Source organism: Petromyzon marinus, chromosome 43 (genome assembly GCF_048934315.1).
Source record: "Petromyzon marinus isolate PM22_M1 ecotype Great Lakes invasive population chromosome 43, UKy_Petmar_22M1.pri1.0, whole genome shotgun sequence".
Classification (NCBI taxonomy): Eukaryota; Metazoa; Chordata; class Hyperoartia; order Petromyzontiformes; family Petromyzontidae; genus Petromyzon; species Petromyzon marinus.
In genome coordinates, this window is record NC_133709.1 from 3,986,940 (window position 1) to 4,010,310 (window position 23,371).

The window sequence follows — 23,371 nt, forward strand, 5'->3', positions numbered from 1 at the left end:
GTGTCGTTAAACACGCCACCACCCGACACAGCCAATCAGTAAGGGTTGTCACGTAAACAGCACGTGGCAATTCGTGACTCGTACAGCAACACCGGTGTGTTGGATGGGTGGGGGGCCCGGTGGGTGGGGCTCCCAGTGGGGGGGGGGGGGGAGTCGGTTGGTGAGTGGGGCCCCGGTGGGTGGGGGGCCCGGTGGGTGTGGGGGGCCCGGTGGGGGGGGGGGCGGTGGGGGGGGCGGTGGGGGGGCCCGGTGGGTGGGTGGGGGGGGCCCGGTGGGTGGAGGGGAGGCCCGGTGGGTGGGGGGGGGGCCGGGTGGGTGGGTGGGGGGGGGCCCCGGTGGGTGGGTGGGGGCCCCGGTGGGTGGGTGGGGGGCCCGGTGGGTGGGTGGGGGGCCCGGTGGGTGGGAGGGGGTGCCCGGTGGGTGGTGGGGGGGGGGGGCCCGGTGGGTGGGGGGGGGCCCGGTGGGTGGGGGGGGGCCCGGTGGGTGGGGGGGGGGTGGGGGGGGCCCCGGTGGGTGGGGGGGTGGGGGGGGCCGCGCTAGGCCCGGCCCTCGCTCGCGTCCACTCCCCACAGTCCCCGCCCCGCTCTTTGTCGCCGCTCGGCCTCCTCCCCGCTCCCGTGTCTGCCCACCCGGTGTCGATGTCGATGGTTTGAGTCCGGGCGGGCACCATGAACCTCGCGAGCCAGAGCGGGGAGACGTCCTCGGGATTACTCTTCGCCAACTTCAACCAGGACTACACGTAAGGGCGTGGGGTGGCGAGGGTTACTCCCCAACCACCTCGGCTCCAGCAAACTCCGACCCCCCCCTCCGCCTGACATATCCCACCCCCGGGGCTTGGCCCGGCTCTCCCCGCCGGCCAGGGCGCGCCTCCAGCGGGCGGGCGCATCTATCCGAGCGCCCGTCCGCCCCCGTGGATCTCGGTGCGGCCTAGCAGCTGCTACTGCTGTTGTTGTTTGTGTGTGTGTGGATCTCTAGGAGCGGAGAGGCGCGGCGTTTGTTGTTGTTGTTTTTTTTATCACCCACACCTCGGCGAGGAGGAGGAGGGAGGAGGAGGAGGACGAGAGAGAGAGAGGGGAAAGTTTGAGTCCGTGTCCCCGATGTTTGCCGGGAGCCCGCCGTGCTTAACAATGGCGCAGATGCCCGCTGCGTTACGCCGGGCGCCGAGAAGGCAGCGGAGGGGGAGGAGGAGAGGGAACGGTGGTGGTGGAATTTGTTAAATCGTCAATTAACAAACTGCGTGAGATAATTAACAACGATTCTAAGGGCCACTTAACGGTTTAAGGGTTGAGGCGGCGGGAGGTGAGGAAGGAGGTGTGGGGTGTTGGGGGCAGTCCCGTTAGCCCAGATGCATGGCGAGCACGTCGCTGATCTCGGCGTAACAAGTCCATCATCACCATCATCCTCCTCACAATAACATCGTCCACGTAACGCCGTCGGTTATGGTCGCGTCACTCTCGTAACGTCACCGTAATATCATCTTCATTGTATCGGATTTGTAAATCGTGTTGTCATCAATGTCGTCATACCCCCCACCCACCCACCATAGTCAACAACACGGGGGAGGGATGGGGAGGGATGGAGGCTGAGCTGGCTGGGCTGGGCTGGCTGGGCTGGCTTGGCTTGGCTGGGCTGGGCTGGCTGGGCTTGGCTGGGCTGGCTGGGCTGGGCTAGGCTGGGCTCGGCTGGGCTGGCTTGGCTTGGCTGGGCTGGGCTGGCTGGGCTTGGCTGGGCTGGCTGGGCTGGGCTAGGCTGGGCTAGGCTGGGCTCGGCTGGGCTGGCTGGGCTTGGCTGGGCTGGGCTGGCTTGGCTGGGCTGGCTGGGCTTGGCTGGCTGGGTTGGGCTAGGCTGGCTGGGCTGGCTGGGTTGGGCTGGGCTGGCTGGGCTTGGCTGGCTGGGTTGGGCTGGGCTGGCTGGGCTGAGCTGGCTGGGCTGGGCTAGGCTGGGCTGGGCTGGCTGGGCTTGGCTGGCTGGGTTGGGCTAGGCTGGCTGGGCTGGGCTGAGCTGGCTGGGCTAGGCTGGGCTGGCTTGGCTGGCTGGGCTTGGCTGGGCTGGCTGGGCTTGGCTGGGCTGGCTGGGCTTGGCTGGGCTGGGCTGGCTGGACAGGGCTTGGCTGGCTGGGCTGAGCTGGGCTGGCTGGCTGGGCTGAGCTGGCTGGGCTGGCTGAGCTTGGCTGGCTGGGCTGGGCTGGGCTGGCCTGGGCTGGCCGTGCTGGGCTGGGCTGGGCTGGCTGGGCTGGGCGGGCTGGGCTGGCCGGGCTGGGCTGACCGAGCTGGGCTGGGCTGGGCTGGCTGGGCTGGCTGGGCTGGACTGGTCTGGCTGGGCTGGCTGGGCTGGCCAGGCTGGACTGGCCTGGCTGGGCTGGCCGGGCTGGGCTGGCCGGGCTGGGCTGGGCTGGCCGTGCTGGGCTGGGCTGGCCTAGGCTGGCCTGGCTGGGCTGGCTGGGCTGGGCTGGGTTGGCTGGACTTCCTGGGCTGGCTGGACTTCCTGGGCTGGCTGGCTTTGCCAGGCTGACTCCATGCCTCTGGCATGTGACCGAGTCTGATGGACATTATTCCGCCGCAACTGTTATTGGTAGAATCGGCACCGCTGTTGCGTTGCGTAAGTGCCCCCGCGTTCGGTAACGGGTCACAGCGGCGTCTTCGTGCCCGGCACAACGGGCTTCGTTGTGCCGCGCCGGGTTGTGTTCTACGGACACGCCGTTCCGCCCCGTCATAGGAATGTGTAATTGCCGCCGCCGCTCGCTTATTACGCGTGGCCTGATGTTTTTTCTCATCTTTTTCGGTCGCCCGCTTTGGTTATGTGCGTAGCGGGCGTCTTGCGATGTTTGTCCGCTGTGCCCCCCACGGCGCTTCCACGCTGCCTCCGGCTGGGCACCCCTTTCTCGGAGTGGCTCTGTGTGCGTTTGCTTTATCTTGGGATGAGCCGCGGGTGTTTCTCATCATCCCCCTCTCTCTCTCGCTCGCTCCCTTGACCTGACCTCCTCCACGCCACCCACATACGCGTCCTGATGTTTAAGAAATCACGCGTTTTGTCGAGTGATTGGCTGCTGTAAATGCCCACGTGATGCTTAAGCCCCATTTCGTTTTGAGATATCGTCTGTGATGGCCCAGGTCACTGCTGAAAAAGAGCTACATAGAGCTGAGTGGGCCTTACCTGGTTAAATAAAAAATAGTTTACAGTTTAGAAACAGAATGAATAAGCAAGACGATATGTCTCCTTCCCATACGTGTTGTGTTATTGTATGATATAATTAGGCGTCGAACATGTAACAGGGAGCAGTCCTTGCCAAATAAATTTGGCAGTTCACCAGCATTAGATGAGGCAAGCCGATCTCGGCTCATGAGACACCTAATGTTTAAAACGGTCTCGTGTTTGCTTGTGTTGAGCCACCGTTTGATATATGCTCGCAAAAAGGCTTTTTTTTGACCGATACGACGTTTACAATATTTCAACGGAAAGACTTTTCCTTTGTTGTGGACAGATGTGCGACTGGGATGGCGTTTTTCCAAGTCTTATCCCGCTGTGGTCAATTTGTAAATCGCCTTTCAGATGCACGTGCATTTAGACGGCAAATAATTTTAATATCGGTTTCTGTCAGTGGCTTCATTAACGCAGAAGAAGTCTTGTCGTGAACCTCAGCCACCGCACCTGGTTTGGGTGACCACACTGCCCCCCCCCCCGGGTCCCCCCACACCCCATCCACACCCCAGGCGAACTATGTAGGGTGCCAGCATTTAATGGTGATGCTCTAGCGACGCTGTCGTGCTGTAAACAAGCGACAGGTGTCGTGGCGCGAGATGATGGGACGGTAAGCGGCAGCGGTGTCCGTGTTGGCGCACGAGTGGGGGGGGGCGACTCTGAGACTGACCCATGGCTTCCTCTTTTGCTCGTCTCAGCCCAGCCGATGCTCAACGTGGAATGGCTTAGCGGTAAGCGCCGAGATTAGAGGCAGAACTGGCTTTCATGGGTGTGGTTGCTGTTAGGATGAGGGTCGGGAACGGTGTTCGAGTCGGGGTTGGTGATAGGGTCAGGGTTGGTGTCAAGATTAGGATCGGAACTGGCGTTTGGGGTTAGGTTTAAAGTCAAGGTTGGTTATTAGGATTACGGTCGGCTAGTGGTGGTGTTAGGGTCGGGGTTAGTGTTGGGTCTGGGGTTGGTGTTAGGGTCAGGGTTAGTGTTAGGATTCGGGTTACGACTGGTGTTAGAGTGCAGGTCGGTATTACGGTTAAGGTCAGGGCCAGGGTAGGTTTAAGAGCCACAGCTCCGTCACCACCGAACCTGACTCTAACTCAGTTCGTCCGCTTCTCGAGATAATCTCGTCTTCTCTGTTAAACTCAGTCAAATATTGATCTAACTCGACCTTGCCTTCCGCTGCATGTGCAGGTCCCTGGCCGTGGGCTCCAAGTCAGGTTACAAGCTCTTCTCTCTCAACTCCGTGGACAAGCTCGAGCAGATATACGAGAGCAGTGAGTAGTGGGGATCGTGGTGCGGGTGTGTGTGGTGGATGGGGAGCGGTGGTGTAGCGGTTAGCGCTTCGCTGCGCTATGAACCCGGCGACCCGGGTTCGATTCCCGCTCACGGCCAACACCAGTGACGGTTATCTGAACCGGTCCTCTAGGTCCACTCAGCCTCAAATGAGTACCTGGTGCTGTGTGTGGTAAACATCGCCACTCGGGAGACAACGGCGGCCGGGCGTGATGCTGGCCACCCACCCCCTTCGTGTGCCGTGTCGGCCTCCATAGGTGATCGCTAACAGCAATTGCCCCAACGGTCTGTGACAGACTTTCGGGGGCGTCTTTGTCTTCGTGGTGGTTGATGGTTGGATCGAGAGTGCAGGGACTCGGCGGTGAGAGCGATAGAATGTTCGGTTCCCCGCCCCGCTCCTCTGTCGGCGTGCGGCCGTTCGCATGTCGACGCGCGCGTGCGTGCGTGCGTTGCCCCCCCGCGCAGCCGACACGGAGGATGTGTGCATCGTGGAGCGCCTCTTCTCCAGCAGCCTGGTGGCCATCGTGAGCCTGTCGGCGCCGCGCAAGCTCAAGGTGTGCCACTTCAAGAAGGGCACGGAGATCTGCAACTACAGCTACTCCAACACCATCCTCGCCGTGAAGCTCAACCGGCAGGTGCGGCGCGCGGGTGGCGGTGGCGGGCAGAGACGGGGGTGGGCGCACACACGTGTGTACATGTGTATGTACGGGAAAGACAACAAACTAAACGCAAGAAGCAGCACACACACTAACAAGAAGATTTGCTGGTTTATCCCAGGATGTTTCTGTTGCGCGTCGTCGCTTTAAGATGTTTCTCTGTTCATATTTTTGTTTGTTGCGGTTGCACCCGACTCAAGAGCCGCACGGCTCACAGGGCTACACCTAATAAATGAAACTTGAAAACTTGAATGGTGTAAGCAACAGTGGCCCCCGAGACATGTGGTGAAGCTGATGGGATGCTCCCCCCCCCCCCCCGACACCCCTTGTGTGTGCGTGCGTGTTCATGTGTCTTTGCGCGTGCGCACGCGTCTGCGTGTGTAAAACAGCGACTCATCGTGTGCCTGGAGGAAAGCCTCTACATCCACAATATCCGTGACATGAAGGTGTTGCACACCATCCGCGACACGCCAGCAAACCCCGCTGGTGAGCCCCCCCCCCCTCCCCCCGCCTGTCTCATCCCGACCTTTACCCTGACCCCAGCCCCTGGGCGTCGCTCCTTGACGATTGCCCCACTGTGACCTCCGACCCCCACCTCCCCCTGCACCTCGCTCCTCACTGCTTCTCTACTCACGACTTCAGACGTTCACCGAAATTGATGTCTATTTTCGCATGAATAGTAATAAGTACTACATTCGGAAGTTGCTGCTTCAGCCGCCATGCTCGTTGAACGGTATTGCTCCTTCCTTACGCTCAAATAAACCATCGCTCCTTTTCTCAGTTTTTATTGGGCTACTAGATTCCCTGTGATGGGGAGCGGTGGCACAGTGTTTAGCACACTCCACTATGAACCTGACAGCTTGAGGTTGACTCTCAATGAGGTTGACTCTCAAGTGTTTTTTGAGCTAAGCCTCTCTCTCGTACGCTTGTTAGTCATTCATCGTTTTTCATTTCAACTTTCTTTCTCCACCCTGTGTTCCCACGTTTCTATGGGGTCGGTTGCACAGGTTTCCCTCCTTCACTCATGTCAAAGGCCTCCCCCCGCCCACCCCCCCACGTCCCCCCTCCCCCACGCCGCCCCCCCCTTGCCCTCCCCCCTCGTCACCCCAGCCACATCCATCTTCCCTGTGCGTGTTATTCTTCCTTCTCATCTTCGCTTTCCCTCTTCTAAGAAAGCTGTTTGCTGCCTCCTCACAACCGCACCACACGGCCATACCACCTCAGTCCTGCTGCCCTTGTCATTCCCATTCGGATGACATTATTTAAAGTTGTTGGTGATGCCCACGTGACGTCCGTACGCTCTACAACCGTTCTTTTCCCGCTTGGGTCTCCCCTTGTAAAAAGAGGCTCTCGGTCTCAATGGGCTCTCACCCGGTATTAAAATGAACGATTTACTACGAACAACAACTCTCCGCTTCCGCTTGTCGGCCAGGTCTGTGCGCCCTGTCCATCAGCAACGACAACTGCTACCTGGCCTACCCTGGCAGCGCCACCATCGGCGAGGCTCAAGTCTTCGACACGATTAACCTGGTCAGCGGGGCCTCTCTGCGGCCATAGTTTTATTGATTTTCACTGCGCATACGTGCGTGCACGTGTGTGTGCGCGTGTGTGTCCGCATGTGTGTAATTACGTTTTTGGGGAGAAAGAGTGGTGGGGCAGTGGTTGGCACGTTTGCATGTGTTTATGTTTGTGCGTGTGTATCTGCATCTACTTGTGTGTAATTATCTCTGTAGTAGGAGCGGTGGCGTAGTGGTTAGCGCGCTGCGCTACGAATCTGGCGATCCGAGTTCGATTCCCGCTCACGGCCAACAGCAGTAACGATTATTTGAACCGGTCCTGGCCCTCCCCTAGGTCTACTCAGTCTCAAATGAGTACATGGTGCGGTGTGTAAACATCGCCACTGGGGAGACAAATGTGGCCGGCCGTGGTGCTGGCCACCCACCCCCTCGTGTGCCGTGCTGGCCTTCATAGGTGCTCGCTAACAGCACTAGCCCCAACAGTCTGTTAAGGCTATACGTGGGGGGATATGTCTTTGTGTTTTGCATCTGCATGTGCGTGTATATATCTGTTGCGTGCGTGCGTGTCGCGGCAAGCAGCGTGCCGTCACGATGATCCCCGCGCACGACAGCCCGCTCGCCGCCATGGCCTTCGACTGCACGGGCACCAAACTCGCGACCGCCTCCGAGAAGGTGGCGGCCAGCACAGCGCAGAGACACCACGCACACTCACACACGTGGACACAATCACACGTACACACACGTGCACGCACACATACTAAACAAAGACAAGACAAAGATCCCCCGTATAGTCCTAACAGACTGTTTGTGCAAATGCTGTCAGCGAGCACCTATGAAGGCTGGCACGGCACACCAGCACCACGCCCGGTCGCCTTTATATCCCTAGTGGTGATATTAACTCATCGCACCAGGTACTCATTTGAGACTGCGTCGACCTAGGGGAAGCCTATGACCGGTTTGGATAAACGGCACTGGTGTCGGCCATGAGCGGGAATCGAACTCGGGCCGCCGGGTTCGTAGCGCAGCGCGCAAAACTGATGCACCACCACATGCACGGACAATTGAACGTGCAGATAATAATACACAAAGGGGTCACACGCACACACAAAATCTCGCACACACACACACACAACAGCTGCCATTGGGCAGCCGCTAAGTGACGGTGACGTCGCTCACAGCGCTTGCACTGCGTGCCACACGCCACATGCGCAGTGATGTCATGGCAGCCGCCGCCACACTCCCTTGTCCCCAGGGCACGGTGATCCGAGTCTTCAACATCCCCGACGGGCAGAAGTTATTTGAGTTCCGCCGGGGAGTGAAACGGTACGGTGCTCCCCTGCCTCCCTCCTCCGAGCTGTCGGCTCTCCCTTCATTGCAAACGCTTAACTCCAAACCATCGTTCCTGCTGTACTCCATGATAATATCACATAAGGATGGCAACTCTACACATTTCTTCCCATCATACTTGTTAAATTATATTCTTTGCCACGATGGTGAGATGTTAACTACTTCGCCTTTTATGCGGGAGTTCGTGGGTTCGATCCCGAGCCTGACGCCTGTATATTTGGAGTTTGGATGTTCTCCCCGTGGTCGCGTGGATTTTTCTCTGGGTCCTTTGGCTTTTGCCTCCACATTTAGAATGAACATGCGTTTAGAGTATTTGTCTGCTATACATTTCCACGTAAACCACTTCGTTGACCTCTCATTTGTGGCCAGGTCGCTTCTGAAAAAGAGCTATACAGCTCAGTGGGACACACCTGGTAAAATAAATCTGCTAGGCCTCCCATGGGAATGGCTGCGTTGCTCATCGGGTCTAAGGAGGCGTCGAAGAAGCTTGGTTTACATTCCCGTGCCAAAGCCCTTTGTCTTTAACTCTGAGAAATGATGTCAAAAATCTAAAAATCCTAATTCGGCACTCGCCATGATCGGGATCGGGGGGGGAAGCACTCAGTTCCTAAGCTCACTGCTCGGCTCGACAACGTTAACGCGATGCAGTCGGGGTGGTCGCTGGTTCGGCACTCGCCGATTCATTCCCATCACCCCACCCGGCGGTCAGTCTGTCCCCTTATCGCTCGGCTATCGCTACTAACCGCAATTTTTGTGCCATGAAAATATCACTCGTTGATTTTTCCACCGGTTGCTGAACACTCGCTCTGCCATGAAACCGACCCTCTCATCTCATCCATACGGCGTTCAACCACTAAAACACCTCGCTTTCTGCGGATTCCCTCGCACTGCTCCACTTGGAAATTCCCTGCTCCCATCGTCTCTTCCCTCACCCCCAAGTTCTCATAACCTTCGTCAATCCACGAACACACTAACTCTTACCTATTACACCTTGAAGAACTGCTGCTTTTTACTGGCCGCTTGGCATTTTGGGCCTGTGCTCCCACTACCTTGATAGAAAATGCTTCGTAAAAGGTTGCGAGAGAGAGACGTGGTTAACGGTTACCACCCTCCTTGTGGTGTCGCCACTTGCCCCACCCAACCCCCCCCCCCCCCCCCGCAGGTGCGTCACGATCTGCTCGCTCGCCTTCTCGACGGACTGCGTCTTCCTGTCGGCATCTAGCAACACGGAGACGGTGCACATCTTCAAGCTGGAGAGCCCCAAGGAGAAGTCAGGGTCACGCACGCACCCTCACACACATGCACGCACACGAACACAAAGTTTCCCATGCGCAGCGTTGACAGACGGTTGGGGCAAGTGCTCTTCGCGAGCACCTGCTGCCGATGTGGCCGGCAGCACACCCGGCCACCTTTGGTCCCCTCATTCCCGACGTTTGGACTCATTTAAGGACGAATCAGTCGCCGTCGTCGTTGGCCACGGCCGGGAATTGAGCGTGGGCGGCCGCGTTCGTAGCGTGGCACGCTCAACCAGCAGTGGTGACGGTCCTCCACGCGCGGGAGCGTGGAAAACCGGGGATAGAAACTTTCAGCTGCCCGATCCGTGGCTCGTGCAACCGGGCCCTCCCCACTCGGACAGATACGGTCTTTCCCCTGTGCAAGATGTAATCAACGTGAAAACCGCATCGTCGGTCGGAGAGTGGAGTGGTGGTGGGGGGAGGTGGGAGGGTTGGAGGGAGGGAGGGAAACGCGTTGTCGTGCGCCCGCCCACCCACAGGCCGCCCGAAGAGCCGACAACGTGGTCCGGCTACCTGGGCAAGGTGCTCATGGCCTCCACGACGTACCTGCCGGCCCAGGTGTCCGAGATGTTCAACCAGGGCCGCGCCTTCGCCACTGTGCGGCTGCCCTTCTCGGGACACAAGAACGTCTGCTCGCTCGCCACGTGAGTGCCGCTCTCCGCCTCACGCACGCACGCACGGCACGCACCGCACGCACGCACACACACACGCGAGCACACTTACGTGTACACAAAGATCCCCCGATGGCCCGTAACAGACTGTTGGGACAAGCGAGATTAGCGAGCGCATATTCATTATGACGCGGCACACGAGGGGGTGGGTGGCCAGCACCACGGCCAGCTGCCTCCGTCTCCCCGGTGCTGATGTTTACACAGCACCATACCAGGTACTCGCCGTACCAGGTACTCGCCTAGGGGAGGCCTGCGACAGATTCACATATTTGCCACTAATTGTTTGCGAGTTGAATCGGTGTTGCCAGGTTCATCGTGCAGTGCGCGAACCACTGCACTGCCGCACAAAGCCTTCTCCGCCCGCACCCTAAATCGGTAGTTCTCAACCTTTTTGGCCTGTACCTCGCGTGTCACACGTGCCACGTGCCCCGCGCGTGTTTGACCGTGTGCGTTGGGGCGTCCCCCACGGGCGCCGGTCGCAGGGTGCAGAAGCTGCCGCGGCTGCTGGTGGCTTCGTCGGACGGCTACCTCTACATCTACAACGTGGACCCGCAGGACGGCGGCGAGTGCACGCTCATGAAGCAGCACAAGTAAGCGCGCACGCACACGCTCGCCCGTGCCTACTCGTGTGCATGTGCACGCGCGTGTTTAGTGTGCGCTGCGCTACGAACCCGGTCACCCGAGTTCGATTCCCGCTCACGGCCAACACCAGCGACCATTATCCGATCCGCTCCTGGGCCTCTCCTGGGTCCACTCAGCGTCAAACGGGTACCTGGTGCAGTGTTTAAACGCCACCAAGAGGGAGATAAAGGCTGCTCGGAATGATGCTGGCCACCCACGCCCCTGTCTGCCGTGCCAGCCAGCACTTGCCCCAAATGTCTGTTCAAGTTATACGGGGAATCTTTGTCTTTGTAAGTCCACATGTGAATGCATCCGCTTGCACATGCAAGTGCTCTGCGCTTGGCGTCATGTGCTCATATACAGGTGTGAGGGTACATGCCTGCCTGTACGTGCGTATGCTTACTTGTGTATGTACGCATGTTTGTCGCAGATGCCTTGTCTATCCTTAATCCGACTGCTTCTCCTGTCTCTCTCTCGCTGTGGCACTTTGCGCGTTCACGCATCTCCTTCTCGTCTCTCCCCGTCTCTCTCCACGTGTAACGCGTCTCTATGCGTCTCCCCCCCCCCCCCACCACGTGTCTCTCTCTCTTCCCCCCTTTACTTGCACTTGGCGCCGTGGTCCCCCCTAGGCTGGACGGCGGCGTCGAGGGCTCGGGGAGCGACATCCTGGAGCCCCCGGAGAAGGCGACGGCGCCGCAGTCGTACGCGGCCACCGTGTCCAAGCCGTCCTCCTCCAGCTCGCCCGCGCGCCAAGGTGCGTCTCCCCTGTTCCCACCGAGTCACTCCCCCGTAGATGCGAGCGCGGAGTCGCTAAACGATGCCGCGGCACCCAAGAGCGTACGTCCCCCCGGTGCTGCCCGACACGAACGAGCTGCAGAGCTCCGTTAATGAGAAGAACGCAGAGCAACTACGCGCTCGTCTGGACTCGGCAACGCTGTTTAGGCGTCGGCGGTGAAGTGGCCTTCCGAGCCGCGCGACGAGGCGGCGTCGCGCGGCACCGCAGGATCGGCGTCGCACGGCGTGGTGTCTTATTAGGAGGCGAGGCTTGTGCGTGGCGTGCGACATCACCTTGGCCCAAAGAGCCTCGTGCGTTTGACGCTGGCTTATTTTCGCCGCCTACATTTTGGGCAAACTTGGGTGATCGAAGTGGCGGGTTTGCTGTGCGCAGGCTCCGCCGGTTCCACCGGTTCGGGTGGCTTTGGCGGCGGCGCCGGCATCTACGTGGAGGAGCACGGGGCGGTGGGCGGCTCGTGCACCATGCCGGAGGAGGAGCTGGCGCACGACAACCTCAATCTGGACGACGACAGCGAGTTCCCGCCCATCGTGCAGCAGAGCGACTGAGGGCCGTGGTCCGCGCTACTACTCGCTCACGGCTCCCGCCGCCGCCCGGTACAGGCGGTTACGGCACCGACGCACCCTCCCCTCCCTCCCTCCCTCCACCGCTCCCTGCCCCCCCCCGCCCCCTCCGTGTTTACCGCCCGTCGTCGTCGTCGTCACAGCGGCGAGCAGTGTTTAGGATGTTTTGAACGTAGGTGGTGACCACGTGCGCGTGCGTACGCCACCTGGTGCGTGTTTGCGCCACGTGTTCTGAGCGCCATGTGACGCACACCCGACGGTCAATCTAATTGGGGCAACAAAGTCACGGGACGTGGCAGTGGTGGACCCCGTCAAGCTGTGGCGGGAGGGGGGGGGGGGCGAGGCAGTGGTGGACCCCGTCAAGCTGTGGCGGGAGGGGGGGGGGCGAGGCAGTGGTGGACCCCGTCAAGCTGTGGCGGGAGGGGGGGGGGCGAGGCAGTGGTGGACCCCGTCAAGCTGTGGCGGGAGGGAGGGGGGGCGAGGCAGTTCGAACCCCACATTTCTCTTCCAGCCCATTAAAGTTCAGGACGACTGCTGTAGGGCAGTGTGATTACGGCTTCCACTGCAGTGGCCACGGGGGAACGTACACTACAGCCGTGCCGCCACCGCCGTGCACGACTTCGATATAGAGGAGTGTGTATATTACTATAATACGTCAGTCGTATCCTGTCTTGTGCGTTACCTCCTCACTCTGTGCACGTGATCGAGTCCCCTTTTGTTGCTCTCTCCCCTGCTGCTCGCGTTGCTCTAATTGAGCTGGTGGGGGGGGGAGGGGTGGGGGTAGGGGGGTCCGGTCCTGGTTTTCCAGGTGCCGCACGCTGTCTTACGTAGCACAATCCCGCTCGGTGTCGGGAAAACGGTAGCACACCTCCCCCCCCCTCCCTCCCCACGTGGTGTGGCTGTCCAGAATACCGGGCTGGACAAGTGTACAGATGCACCGCGCACTGTTATAGGGCGACCGCAGCAGACGATGCCACCCGCGTGCAGTGTGCCAGGAGCGCAGAGGCGACGACCGGGGTGGGTTTTTCTCGCGTTGGAGGTTGTATTTGTGCGGATTTAAACTTGTCGCATCCTCTCGCAGGAGGGGTTATTTTAGGGATGACGTGTCGCTCGTTGGCGTCGAGGCGAGTGACGCTCGTCGAGAGGGGTCCACGGCGTCCATCTTCTGAGAGAATCGCGCGGAGTGAAGCTCTTCCCCCACCCCCCCTTAGTTCACGCACGTGCTCTGCCCTCATCTCCGCAGCCGTGCATGTTCATGTTGTAATTTTACTCTCGCGTTTCCCTGCAGGAACCGGCAGGGAAAGATAAAGTTGCGTTGGGTAGCAGCCTTTGGTGGGGAGGATGTGGTTTGTTACAGTTACAGGCAGTCCACATCTCTTTTCCGCGGACATTGGCTGTCGGCGGAATAGAAGCAATCATAATTTTGCTGTGTTTTAAAAATATCAATTTTACGACAAAGTATCAAATAGACTCGGGAGTATCCTCGTTTTGTTTTTTTTACGGCTCAGGCCGTTGCTCGTGTAAAGCCCCCCCGCGCGCGCGCGTGTTTTTTGTGTACATTTGTGTATGTACCGCATTTCGTTTGCCAAATTATGAAAAAGGAGGCATCTTTCTGTTTCTTGATGGGCAAAGGGGGGGGGGGGAGAAAGGGTTTGGAATGTCTGCATTTGTACGGCTGCGAAATAAATATATATACATGAAGAATAAAAACTAGACAAAAACTGACATGGCCTGAGCTTCGTGAACACATCGCACGGCAGTCGTGGTGGGGAGGAGGGAAGATGGGATTGCGTGTGGGTGTGGTGTTCAGAGTGACAGACCATGGGACCTTGCTTCACAAGCCTCGAACATTGTCGAAGAGATTCGACATACAGGTCCATAACATATTCCAAAGCATTTGAATGGTTGTGGCATCACCGCACTTATTGCCAAGCTACCAACATCTGGAGAACTCAATCTGCAAGCGTAAGCTTTCTGATCAATATTGCCAGTAGTTTAAGGCAGCCCTGGTCTCATTTGTACTATTTGGTTCTTTTGGTAAAGTCACGTAGGTAATAAAATATTAAAAAAAAAAATTCTACCTGCGTGACTTTACTGAAAGAACCAAAGAGTATGGATTCTGCAGTCACGAAAACTTCCAAGCAAGATTGGTCTCATTTTGCTTCAATTACACGGCTCTTGAGGCCGATTTCACAGTGGACAACCTCCAGCAGCGTTACCCAAGGGCCCAGAGCCTCTTCTTCGTCTGGACAATGGCCGACGACTGCTGCACCCCCCCCCCCGCCCCAATTACACCACGGATCACCAGAAGCTGTAAAAATGCGTTTTAATTTGGCACAGGTTACATTTAAATGGGGGTTGGGGGGGGGGCAGACACGGGAGGTTTCACGTACGCAGGATTTTCTCACTTGGACCCTGTGGCGTGCGTTACTCTCCAATGTTTTAAACGTTTAAGCTGGAGGGGGTGGGGCTTGATTTTAATTTTTGTTACATTTAAAAAATGTCGATTATAAAGCGTGGCAGCATGCGTGCGCCGGAATGACTTAAGAAAAGGGAATTTCATTCCGTTTCTCCTCCAAGAGCGACGGACGCTCTTCAGGCGATGCGGAGTCCTTGAATGGACGACTCCAGGCTCTGAAAAACAAAGACCGCACGCGGAGGACACTCCCGGTGTCATCTAAAACCGCTCCGGTTTGGGAACGACGATCAGCCCACCCTTCCCCCCGCCCCCCCCCTGTACGAGCCAAGCCAGCACGGGGCCCCCGCGGTAGCGGCCGGTGGATTCCAATCGCGGCGTTCTCAACGTGGGTCCTCTCTGTTGTGATGTGCGGTGGGTAAAACTGAATCGGCAACAACGCCGAGCCAAAGCTTCGCGCCGCACCACGCCGCCTCTCTCACCTTGCAGTCCCAGATGGTCATGGCCCCGTCCATGCCGGTGCTGCAGAACTTGCTGCAGCTCTTCTTGTCGCCCGCAACGATGGACAGCTGCCTGCTCGCAAGGAGACAAAGACCACATCCCCCCCGCCATGTATAGACTTAGCAGACGTTTGGGGCAAGAGCACCTATGAAGGCTGGCACCGCACACGAGGAAGTAGGTGACCAACACCACGCCTGGTTGCCTTTGTCTCCCCAGTGGCGATGTTTAGACACCGCACCGGGTCCTTATTTGAGGCCAAGGCGACCTAGGGGAGAGGCCCATTACCAGTTCAAATAATCGTCACCGGTGTGGGCCATGAGCAGGAATCCGACATCGGGTCGCCGGGTTCGAAGCGCAGCAGCGCTAACCGCTACACCACCGATCCCCACACACACACACACACGTAAAAAATGTACATGCACAAACACGTACACACAGGTGCGGTGCCGGGGGGGGTGGTGGGTGCGGGAAACATACGTGATGCTGTTCTGGTGCAGCGTGTCCAGCGCCGCTTTGCCCTCGTCGGCCGCTGCACGCTTGTCCATGTTGCGGAAGCGCTCCATGGCCGAGAGGTTGCGCTGGGAGCTCTGCTTGGGCACGTCCAGGCGGCCGCCCAGCGCCAGCGCGCCGCCGTTGTACGTGAAGAGCAGCGGGCAGCAGTCGTGGCCCTGCCGGGGTGCGCACAAAGACAAAGATCCCCCGTATAGCCTTAAAATACTGTTGGGGCAAGTGCTGTTAGAGAGCACCTATGGAGTCAGGAACGGCACACGAGGGGGGGGCGGGTGGCCAGCGCCACGCCTAAACGCCTTGCCGTAGTGCTGTCCGTGCTCGCGTGTATGTGGAGCTGCTGGTGATGGTGGTTACGATGCTGATGGTGGTGGTAATGGTGACGCTGGTGACCGTGCAAGCGCTCAGCAGGGGATGATATGAGAGACTCACAGCAGCCACCAGGCTGTTCTCGGTGATGAACATTAGCGCCAGCAGCGGCAGATACTCCGTCTTCAGCTCAGTCACACTGCACAAACGCACACACAGACACGCATACAGGGTCGTACTGTACACTGTTGAGCATCATGTCTCATGTCCAATGTTTCGCTTCACGTGCTGGGAGCATCAGTTCAGTCTCCAGTACGACCTGAAAGCACGTTGCTTAGAGCTACAGCTGCCACAGGGCAGCGAATTTAATTTCAGAACCGCGAACCGGCCACACGGCCACGCGACGGTTAGACGGGACAGGTAGGCTGGCTGGCTGGGTGAGAGGGTGGTGGGTGGGGGGGGGGGATGGGGAGCGGCACTCACGCCATGTTCTTTGCCGCGTCGGACACGAAGACGGTGCTGTCGTGGCTGACCCACGCCAGCCGGTCCCCACTAGCCGAGAAGTTCACGCTGTGAACCCAGCCGCCAGCGCCAGAGCCGAACTCTGCCATCACCTGGCCGAAGGTCATCTTGGTGCCCCAGGATGTGGGTGAGGGCTTAGCGTCCACCTCCTTGATGTACCCCGAGAAGATGCTGCCCACCCCGGGTGCATACGAGGGGCGGACGCACAGAAAGAGAGACCAGGTCATCGTCGCCGTCGCAACCGATCTCGACAAGCATAAACCATCGCGCGAACTCAGGGCATCCTCGCAGCGGCAGCTTTTGGCGAGCCCAGCGAACAAAGACAGTCACCACATCGTTCGCTTTCAGATCCGCTTCTGCGGCGGTCTGGAACGCTCTTCCTTCCCATCTAAGGAAGCCACTGGGACCAGAGCAACCAAAATCAAAGCGTGCTTAGGCGTCGTGGCTTCAAAACACAGACGCAATGCACTTTCATTCATCTGAACAGCACTAACTGCACTTGCCCCGACACCTCAAAGAGTCTACATACAAGGGGGGAAGGGAGCGTTGTCTGTGTGTGTGTGCTCGTGCGTGTGTGCATGCGTGCACGCGCCCTCACCGACACTTGAAGTCACAGGAGCCGGCCGCCAGCAGCACGTTGTTGGGGTGCCAATCCAGGCTGAGCACGGTGGAGCGGATGGGCTTCTTGATGTGCTTGCTCACCCACCTTCGCGCACGCACACACACTGACGATTAGCACGGTTGGCTACCATATTGATGTGCTTGCTCACCCACCTTCACACACGCGCATGCACACACACCAACTGCTTGCTCACCCACCTTCGCACACGCACACACACCGACTGCTTGCTCACCCACCTTCGCACACGCGCATGCACACACACCGACTGCTTGCTCACCCACCTTCGCACACGCGCATGCACACACACCAACTGCTTGCTCACCCACCTACGCACACGCGCGCACACACCGACGATTAGCACGGTTGGCTGCCATATTCCTAACCCTTATCCACCACCCCCCCCCCCTCCCACCAACGCTCACATCGTGCCCCCCCCCCCCGCCATTAGCACATCGCAAACCCGTGGCGGCCGCGAGCCTCCCCCAAACAAACTTTTCCAATTGGCCGTCACAGCAGGGGTAGGGCGACGGGCGGCAGCAACGGTGACGGAACATTTAAAAAAAAAACGGCGACCTCGCTGGGTCGGCCGGTGGCCTCCCCGCCCCCTCCTCACCAGTCGTTCTCCTCCTCGAAGTAGCAGATGGAGATGAGGCGGGCGCCGCTTCCCACGGCGAACTTGTTCTCCTGCGGCGACCACTTGACGGCGGTGGCGGCGCGGTTGATGCGCAGGATCACGAGCGTCGGCTTCCAGGCTCCGTCCTTGAGCGTCCACACGTACGCGTTGCGGTCGGCGCCGCACGTCACGATGCGGTTGCTCTGCGCCGCCCAGTCGATGCCTGAGGCGGGGAGGGTGGAGGCAGGAGGAGGTGGGGAGGGCGGGGGGGGTTGGGGGAGGGGGGTCAAGGTAGGAGCAGGTGGGAGACAGGAGGAGGTGGAGGTGGGGGGGAAGGAGAGAGGTCGGGGTTCATGGGTGGAGGGAGGAGGAGGTGGTGCACAAAAGGGAGCAGGAAGTCGGGTACGTGGGAGAGGGTTAGAGCTCGCGCTTGATTAGCAATAAGGTACGGGCTATGGTAAGGCATAGGGGTTAGGGTAACACTTTGGGATAGATGTTGGGGCAGAATTACGGTGAGTGCAGGCTGCAGTTATGGCAAGGGCTGGGGCTATGGCGAGGGCTGGAGTTATGGCAAGGGCTGGAGTTATGGCGAGGGCTGGGGCTATGGCAAGGTCTGGAGTTATGGCAAGGGCTGGAGTTATGGCGAGGGCTGGGGCTATGGCAAGGTCTGGAGTTATGGCAAGGCCTGGAGTGATGACAAGGGCTGTAGTGATGGCAAGGGCTGGGGCTATGGCGAGGTCTGGAGTTATGGTTAGGGCTGGAGTTATGGCGAGGGCTGGAGTTATGGCGAGGGCTGGAGTTATGGCGAGGGCTGGAGTTATGGCGAGGGCTGGAGTTATGGCAAGGGCTGGAGTTATGGCAAGGGCTGGAGTTATGGCAAGGGCTGGAGTTATGGCAAGGACTGGGGCTATGGCGAGGGCTGGAGTTATGGCAAGGGCTGGAGTGATGGCGAGGGCTGGCGTTATGGCAATGGCTGGAGTGATGGCGAGGGCTGGTACTGACCGGTGATGCGCCCATTGTGCTCCTTGAGCTCGTGCAGCTTGTTCCACTGGGTGCCACTCTTCTGGTAGATGTGCACCTCGTGGTTGTTGGGGCTCAGCGCCAACTCTGCGACCGAGCGGCAGAGAGGAGCAGGACGGAGGTCGAGGGTGCGGGTGCGGAGAGGGACATGGACGGAGATGCAACCGGAGAGATCAAAACGCACGGCCAGGTCGGATCGCGTCGGGGCTGGAAATCCCGAGTCACATGTTCGCTTCTCTCACGTCAGCTCGAGTAGCGACGCCTGCGGGGACGTTGGGAGCACACGGCGATGAGCGGAGCGATTCGCAAGGTCGCGAGATTTCAGGGTCTCGTTCGACCGAACAATTATGTTTTTGTCTTGTTTGTGCCACCTCCATTGATACTGTTGGTCTCGCTGCTCTGGCACCGTCCACCTCGTTAGTTCCGGGGACTTAAATTAAACATCTTCACTTCATGCGAGTAAATCGCAGGGGATTCTGAAGCGCACAATTCAAGTCCTGCGAGCATTAGAACCACGCGAATCAATGAACTGTTATGCACCTACACCAAAACCCACCATCGCGATTCCGCAAAACACACAAAATAAAAACCATGCCGTCTCGCCAAGCCGCGCTCAATTTAGTGGACTCGCTAATTGTGACACACGAGTCGGGATTTCCCGCTCCCTTTGAGCCGCACGGGTTCAGCGATAAATGTGCGTTCGGAACTCATCATCAACTGCTTTTGCAGTGCCGAGCGGAGATTCTGAGCGGCGGTGCCGAGCGGCAGCAGCGGTGCCAAGCGGTGGGTGGCGCTGGCCGCGCCGACGCCGTGAGCCCACTCACGTGTGCGGTCTTTATTCCACGAGTGGCAGGAGATGGGCTCCAGCAGGAAGCTGTACTGAGACATGCTGCACGTTGGACGGAGTCTGGTTTCCACTCGCTGTGCACGAGACAAAGGCACAGAGGGAATTGGAGAGGGCAGGGCGACAGCGTCAACGGTGGGCCCAGCTCACGTAACAGGCGAGTGACGATACGTCGATTCGAAAGCGGTCGGGTGCATAATGGGGCGGTAAGTTGCGCAACCTGGTTGCGCGCAACTGACGTCGCTTGTACGCGCAACCTGGTTGCGCGCAACTGACGTCGCTTGTACGCGCAACCTGGTTGCGCGCAACTGACGTCGCTTGTACGCGCAACCTGGTTGCGCGCAACTGACGTCGCTTGTACGCGCAACCTGGTTGCGCGCAACTGACGTCGCTTGTACGCGCAACCTGGTTGCGCGCAACTGACGTCGCTTGTACGCGCAACCTGGTTGCGCGCAACTGACGTCGCTTGTACGCGCAACCTGGTTGCGCGCAACTGACGTCGCTTGTACGCGCAACCTGGTTGCGCGCAACTGACGTCGCTTGTACGCGCAACCTGGTTGCGCGCAACTGACGTCGCTTGTACGCGCAACCTGGTTGCGCGCAACTGACGTCGCTTGTACGCGCAACCTGGTTGCGTGTTTAGGCGGATTCCACTTTCAAGCGATCTGACCGGCGATTTGTAGCGATTGCATTTCCATCACGGGCTTGCATTTGCGAGTTGCGATTCGTTGCCACAATCGTGAATGCGCGCCGTCTAAATTAATTGCGCAACTCCTCGCTGAGATGTGGGCAAAGCAGCTGCAGGCGATGGATAATCGGGTTTGTGCGATTCTGAGCTCAGGGGCGAGTCACGCTTCCACGGACAAACGCAGAGGCAATAAAAACCAAAAACCTCAACGCGTTTAAATTTCGATTTAAAGCTTTCGTGACTGCAAGGATTCATCTTCTTTGGTTCTTTCGGTAAAGTCACGCAGAATGAGAATAAAATAATAAATTAATAAAATAACAATAAAATTCTCACGACGTTTCGGCCACAACACAAGTGGCCTTATTCAACGCGTTTGTCAATGATTCTGCGGCCTTAAAATAAAAAAATATAAAAGAGGCGACGTTTCGGGCAATAACCCCTTCTTTTCGATTTGAAGGCCACTTGTGTTGTGGCCGAAACGTCGTGAGAATTTTATTGTGTTATTTTATTAATTTATTATTGTATTCTCATTCTACGTGACTTTGCCGAAAGAACCACAGAAGATGAGCCCCTTCTTTATAGAACAAATGGCAGCACTGTCGATTAAGCGTTTAGTTCATGTCGCGTTTCCCCGCAGATATTAGAAATTTTCTCCTGCACAGTATCGATTCCGCAACCTGACCCCCCACCCACCGAGCGGGAATCGAACTCGGGCAGCCGGGATTCGTAGCGCGGCGTTTGCGCTAACCACTGCACCACCGCTCCCCCCACGTGGGGAGCGGTGGTGCAGTGGTTAGCGCCACGCAACGGCTCCCCCACAGCACCGTAGCGACGTTTCACGTCGGATCGAATTAATCGATTCTTGAATCGTAAAGCTGACTCGTGACGAGGAATCGAATCGAAAGGTCCACTTCCCCGATCGTCGTATTAGTCGCCTACAAGTTTAGTACTTTTTAATATTTAAGCCGCGTTCGGAGACAAACACATACCCTGTCAACCCCTTACCAGTGCCCTAACCTTAGCGCAGACCAAATTCAGACCTTATTGGTCACCCCGTGCCCCCTTAGAAATCGCAACGTGCATCCCACCAAGTATAATGACATGGGATAAACACAAAGAAACAGACAATCGTGATTTTTGTTGTTGTTGCCCGTATTGAAAACGGCTTGTACGCCGTATGGACCTGCAAACTCACTTTCCCTGTGCCAAGAACACGGGGCTAAACCGCCTGGGTTTACAACGGGAATGCGAACAAGGCGCAAGAAGAGGTTCCACCACGGCTCAATCCCAAAAAACAATCACTGACGATGAGGGCGGATGACCATGGCCGTCTTCACGATCACCACCACCACCACCGCCACCACACATTGTATCCGCCAGGATCGAGCAACTTCTGGCCGGACGTGAGGGCCAGCTCGGTTATCCGCCATCTCCCCGCGACGGAACGCGCGATGCAAAGACAAAAGAGGTGGTGCAAAAGTGCTGTGGGGTGGAGCGGCCGGTACCCACGAAGGAAGAGGTGGGTGGGGTGGGTGGTGTAGGTGGTGTGGCCGGCACCCACGAAGGCCGAGGTGGGTGGGGTAGCCAGTACCCACGAAGGCCGAGGTGGGTGGGGTAGGTGGTGTGGCCGTCACCCACGAAGGCCGGGTGAGTGGGGAGGCCGACACCCACGAAGGCCGAGGTGGGTGGGGTAGGTGGTGTGGCCGCCACCCACGAAGGCCGAGGTGGGTGGGGTAGGTGGGGTGGCCGGCACCCACGAAGGCCGGGTGAGTGGGGTGGCCGACACCCACGAAGGCCGGGTGGGTGGGGTGGGTGGGGAGGCCGACACCCACAAAGGCCGGGTGAGTGGGGTGGCCAGCCCCACACGCCCGACGATCCGCAACCACCAACCCAGCACAGGCACGCGGCACTATTTCGCAGCTCCCAAACCTCGCCGGCGGGAACCTCCGACGGAGATTTTTCTTGGGCGAAACGTGAAGCGACCGCGGCTCCCAACGTTACCGCTCAACGACCCGAGTTCGACTCCCGCTCACAGGCCAACCCGCCCCCCCCCCGAGGAGGAACTCAGCCTCGAATGAGCACCTGGTGCTGTGTGCAGTCATCCCCATCGCCACTGTGATGGTGGGGGGCGGGAGGGAGGTGGGGGAGACAAAGGCGGCCGGGCGTGGTTGTGTTGCCCACCCCACCCCCTCCTCTCCCTCGTGTCCCGTTACCGGGCCACCATAGTCGGCTCCTGCTGCTGGTGGCTCACAGCAACTTGCCGCACGCTCCACGACAGCCTCTCTGGTCTCGGGCTTCGCGAGTGATAATTTTGTTTCTCGCAACGATACAAAGCCGCTGCTTGCCTCTGGGTTAAATCGGCGGCGGCCTGGGCCAACGCCCCACCCCACCCCCCGCGAGAGCCGACGCCGTTTCCGCGTCCGACTTCAACGACGACGCCGTCCCGTCGGTGACTGTAGAAAAGGGCCCTAAAGCGTTTAAAGACCTTACCGGGAACGCTTCGTGCTCGTGGCAGGCGGGTCGCTTTGCGAAGCGTTGCGATTGCTTTGTTTGGTTGTTGTTGTTGCTGCTGTTGTCGGTGTTGTTGTTGTTGTTGGTGGTGAATTGCGAGCGATTCGCGGACTCTGGGCAGTCGACGCGAACCCCGCACGGCGATGGCAGCGGAAGTGGTGGTGGTGGAAGGCGGCGAGCTGTCAATCTCGTGACGTCAGCGCGGCCGGCAGCCAATCACGAAGAGGCCGCGGAGAAGGGGGCGTGGCGTAAAGTCCCGCCCTCTAATCCACCGACCTGTCAATCACTCGCCCCCCCCCACCCCCCATACAATCAATAGGTTTTACCCGTTTCTGCAAACAGAACAGGAGGCATTAAGGTGTTAAAACACCAAAGATAAACTTTGCAAGGAATCATGTCTGCATTGACCACGCATTACTTTTGTGGTGAACATGCTAACAAAACAACATGCTCTGGTAATTTTACCATAAGGGGCCGTCCATAAATGACGTCACGCGATTTTTTACGATTTTTTGACCGCCCCCCCCCTCGTCACACGGCGTCACAAAAAGTCAGACCCCCCGTCAAATATGACGTCACAAAGCTCTGCCCCCCCCCCAAATATAAAACATGCTTCAAATCGCTTTAAACTATTGTCATTGTAGTGCGTATTTAATGTGGCGCTGCACTCTGATGTTGTAGGAGAAAACATTTATTAAAAAAAAGTATATTTAATTAAGTAGAACGTGTTGTCTATATTTATTTAAAGTTGCGCATTTTGATGTGACGTCACATTTCTCACCCCCCCCCCCCCCCCCCCTCATATTCTTAGCTCTTTCGGTAAAGTCAACGTGACTTTACCGAAAGAGCTAAGAATATGAATTACTGCAG

At 58.3% G+C, this 23,371-nt stretch overlaps 2 protein-coding genes and 1 long non-coding RNA gene across 5 annotated transcripts in view; 2 read left to right on the top strand and 1 right to left on the bottom strand.

The window, feature by feature from the left end:
- LOC142930789 (uncharacterized) overlaps window positions 1–23,371 on the top strand; it is a 69,370-nt gene that overhangs the window by 34,549 nt on the left and 11,450 nt on the right. The gene's annotated exons all lie outside the window — the stretch shown is intronic.
- WIPI2 (WD repeat domain, phosphoinositide interacting 2) lies at window positions 556–13,673 on the top strand. 3 transcript variants are annotated; one of them, XM_032970193.2, is made up of 12 exons: window positions 556–739; window positions 4,384–4,466; window positions 4,951–5,120; window positions 5,531–5,627; window positions 6,574–6,671; window positions 7,238–7,330; window positions 7,911–7,981; window positions 9,168–9,275; window positions 9,780–9,944; window positions 10,454–10,561; window positions 11,222–11,346; window positions 11,761–13,673. In XM_032970193.2, the coding sequence occupies exons 1-12, from the start codon at window positions 669–671 to the stop codon at window positions 11,931–11,933; spliced, it is 1,362 nt and encodes a 453-aa protein (XP_032826084.1). In that variant the 5' UTR covers window positions 556–668; the 3' UTR covers window positions 11,934–13,673. The 3 variants fall into 3 exon arrangements, with proteins under 3 accessions (XP_032826084.1, XP_032826083.1, XP_032826085.1); XM_032970192.2 differs by having other exon boundaries at window positions 557–739; window positions 9,168–9,281; XM_032970194.2 differs by lacking the exon at window positions 556–739 and adding an exon at window positions 803–920 and having other exon boundaries at window positions 9,168–9,281.
- Window positions 14,258–22,693, bottom strand: LOC116951514 (actin-related protein 2/3 complex subunit 1A-like). Its single transcript, XM_032970199.2, has 10 exons — window positions 22,481–22,693; window positions 19,283–19,379; window positions 18,441–18,545; window positions 17,439–17,661; window positions 16,802–16,909; window positions 16,165–16,374; window positions 15,805–15,880; window positions 15,343–15,533; window positions 14,847–14,937; window positions 14,258–14,582 (listed from the first exon to the last, which is right to left on the bottom strand). Exons 2-10 carry the CDS (start codon window positions 19,344–19,346, stop codon window positions 14,544–14,546), a joined length of 1,107 nt encoding a protein of 368 aa, XP_032826090.1. The 5' UTR covers window positions 19,347–19,379; window positions 22,481–22,693; the 3' UTR covers window positions 14,258–14,543.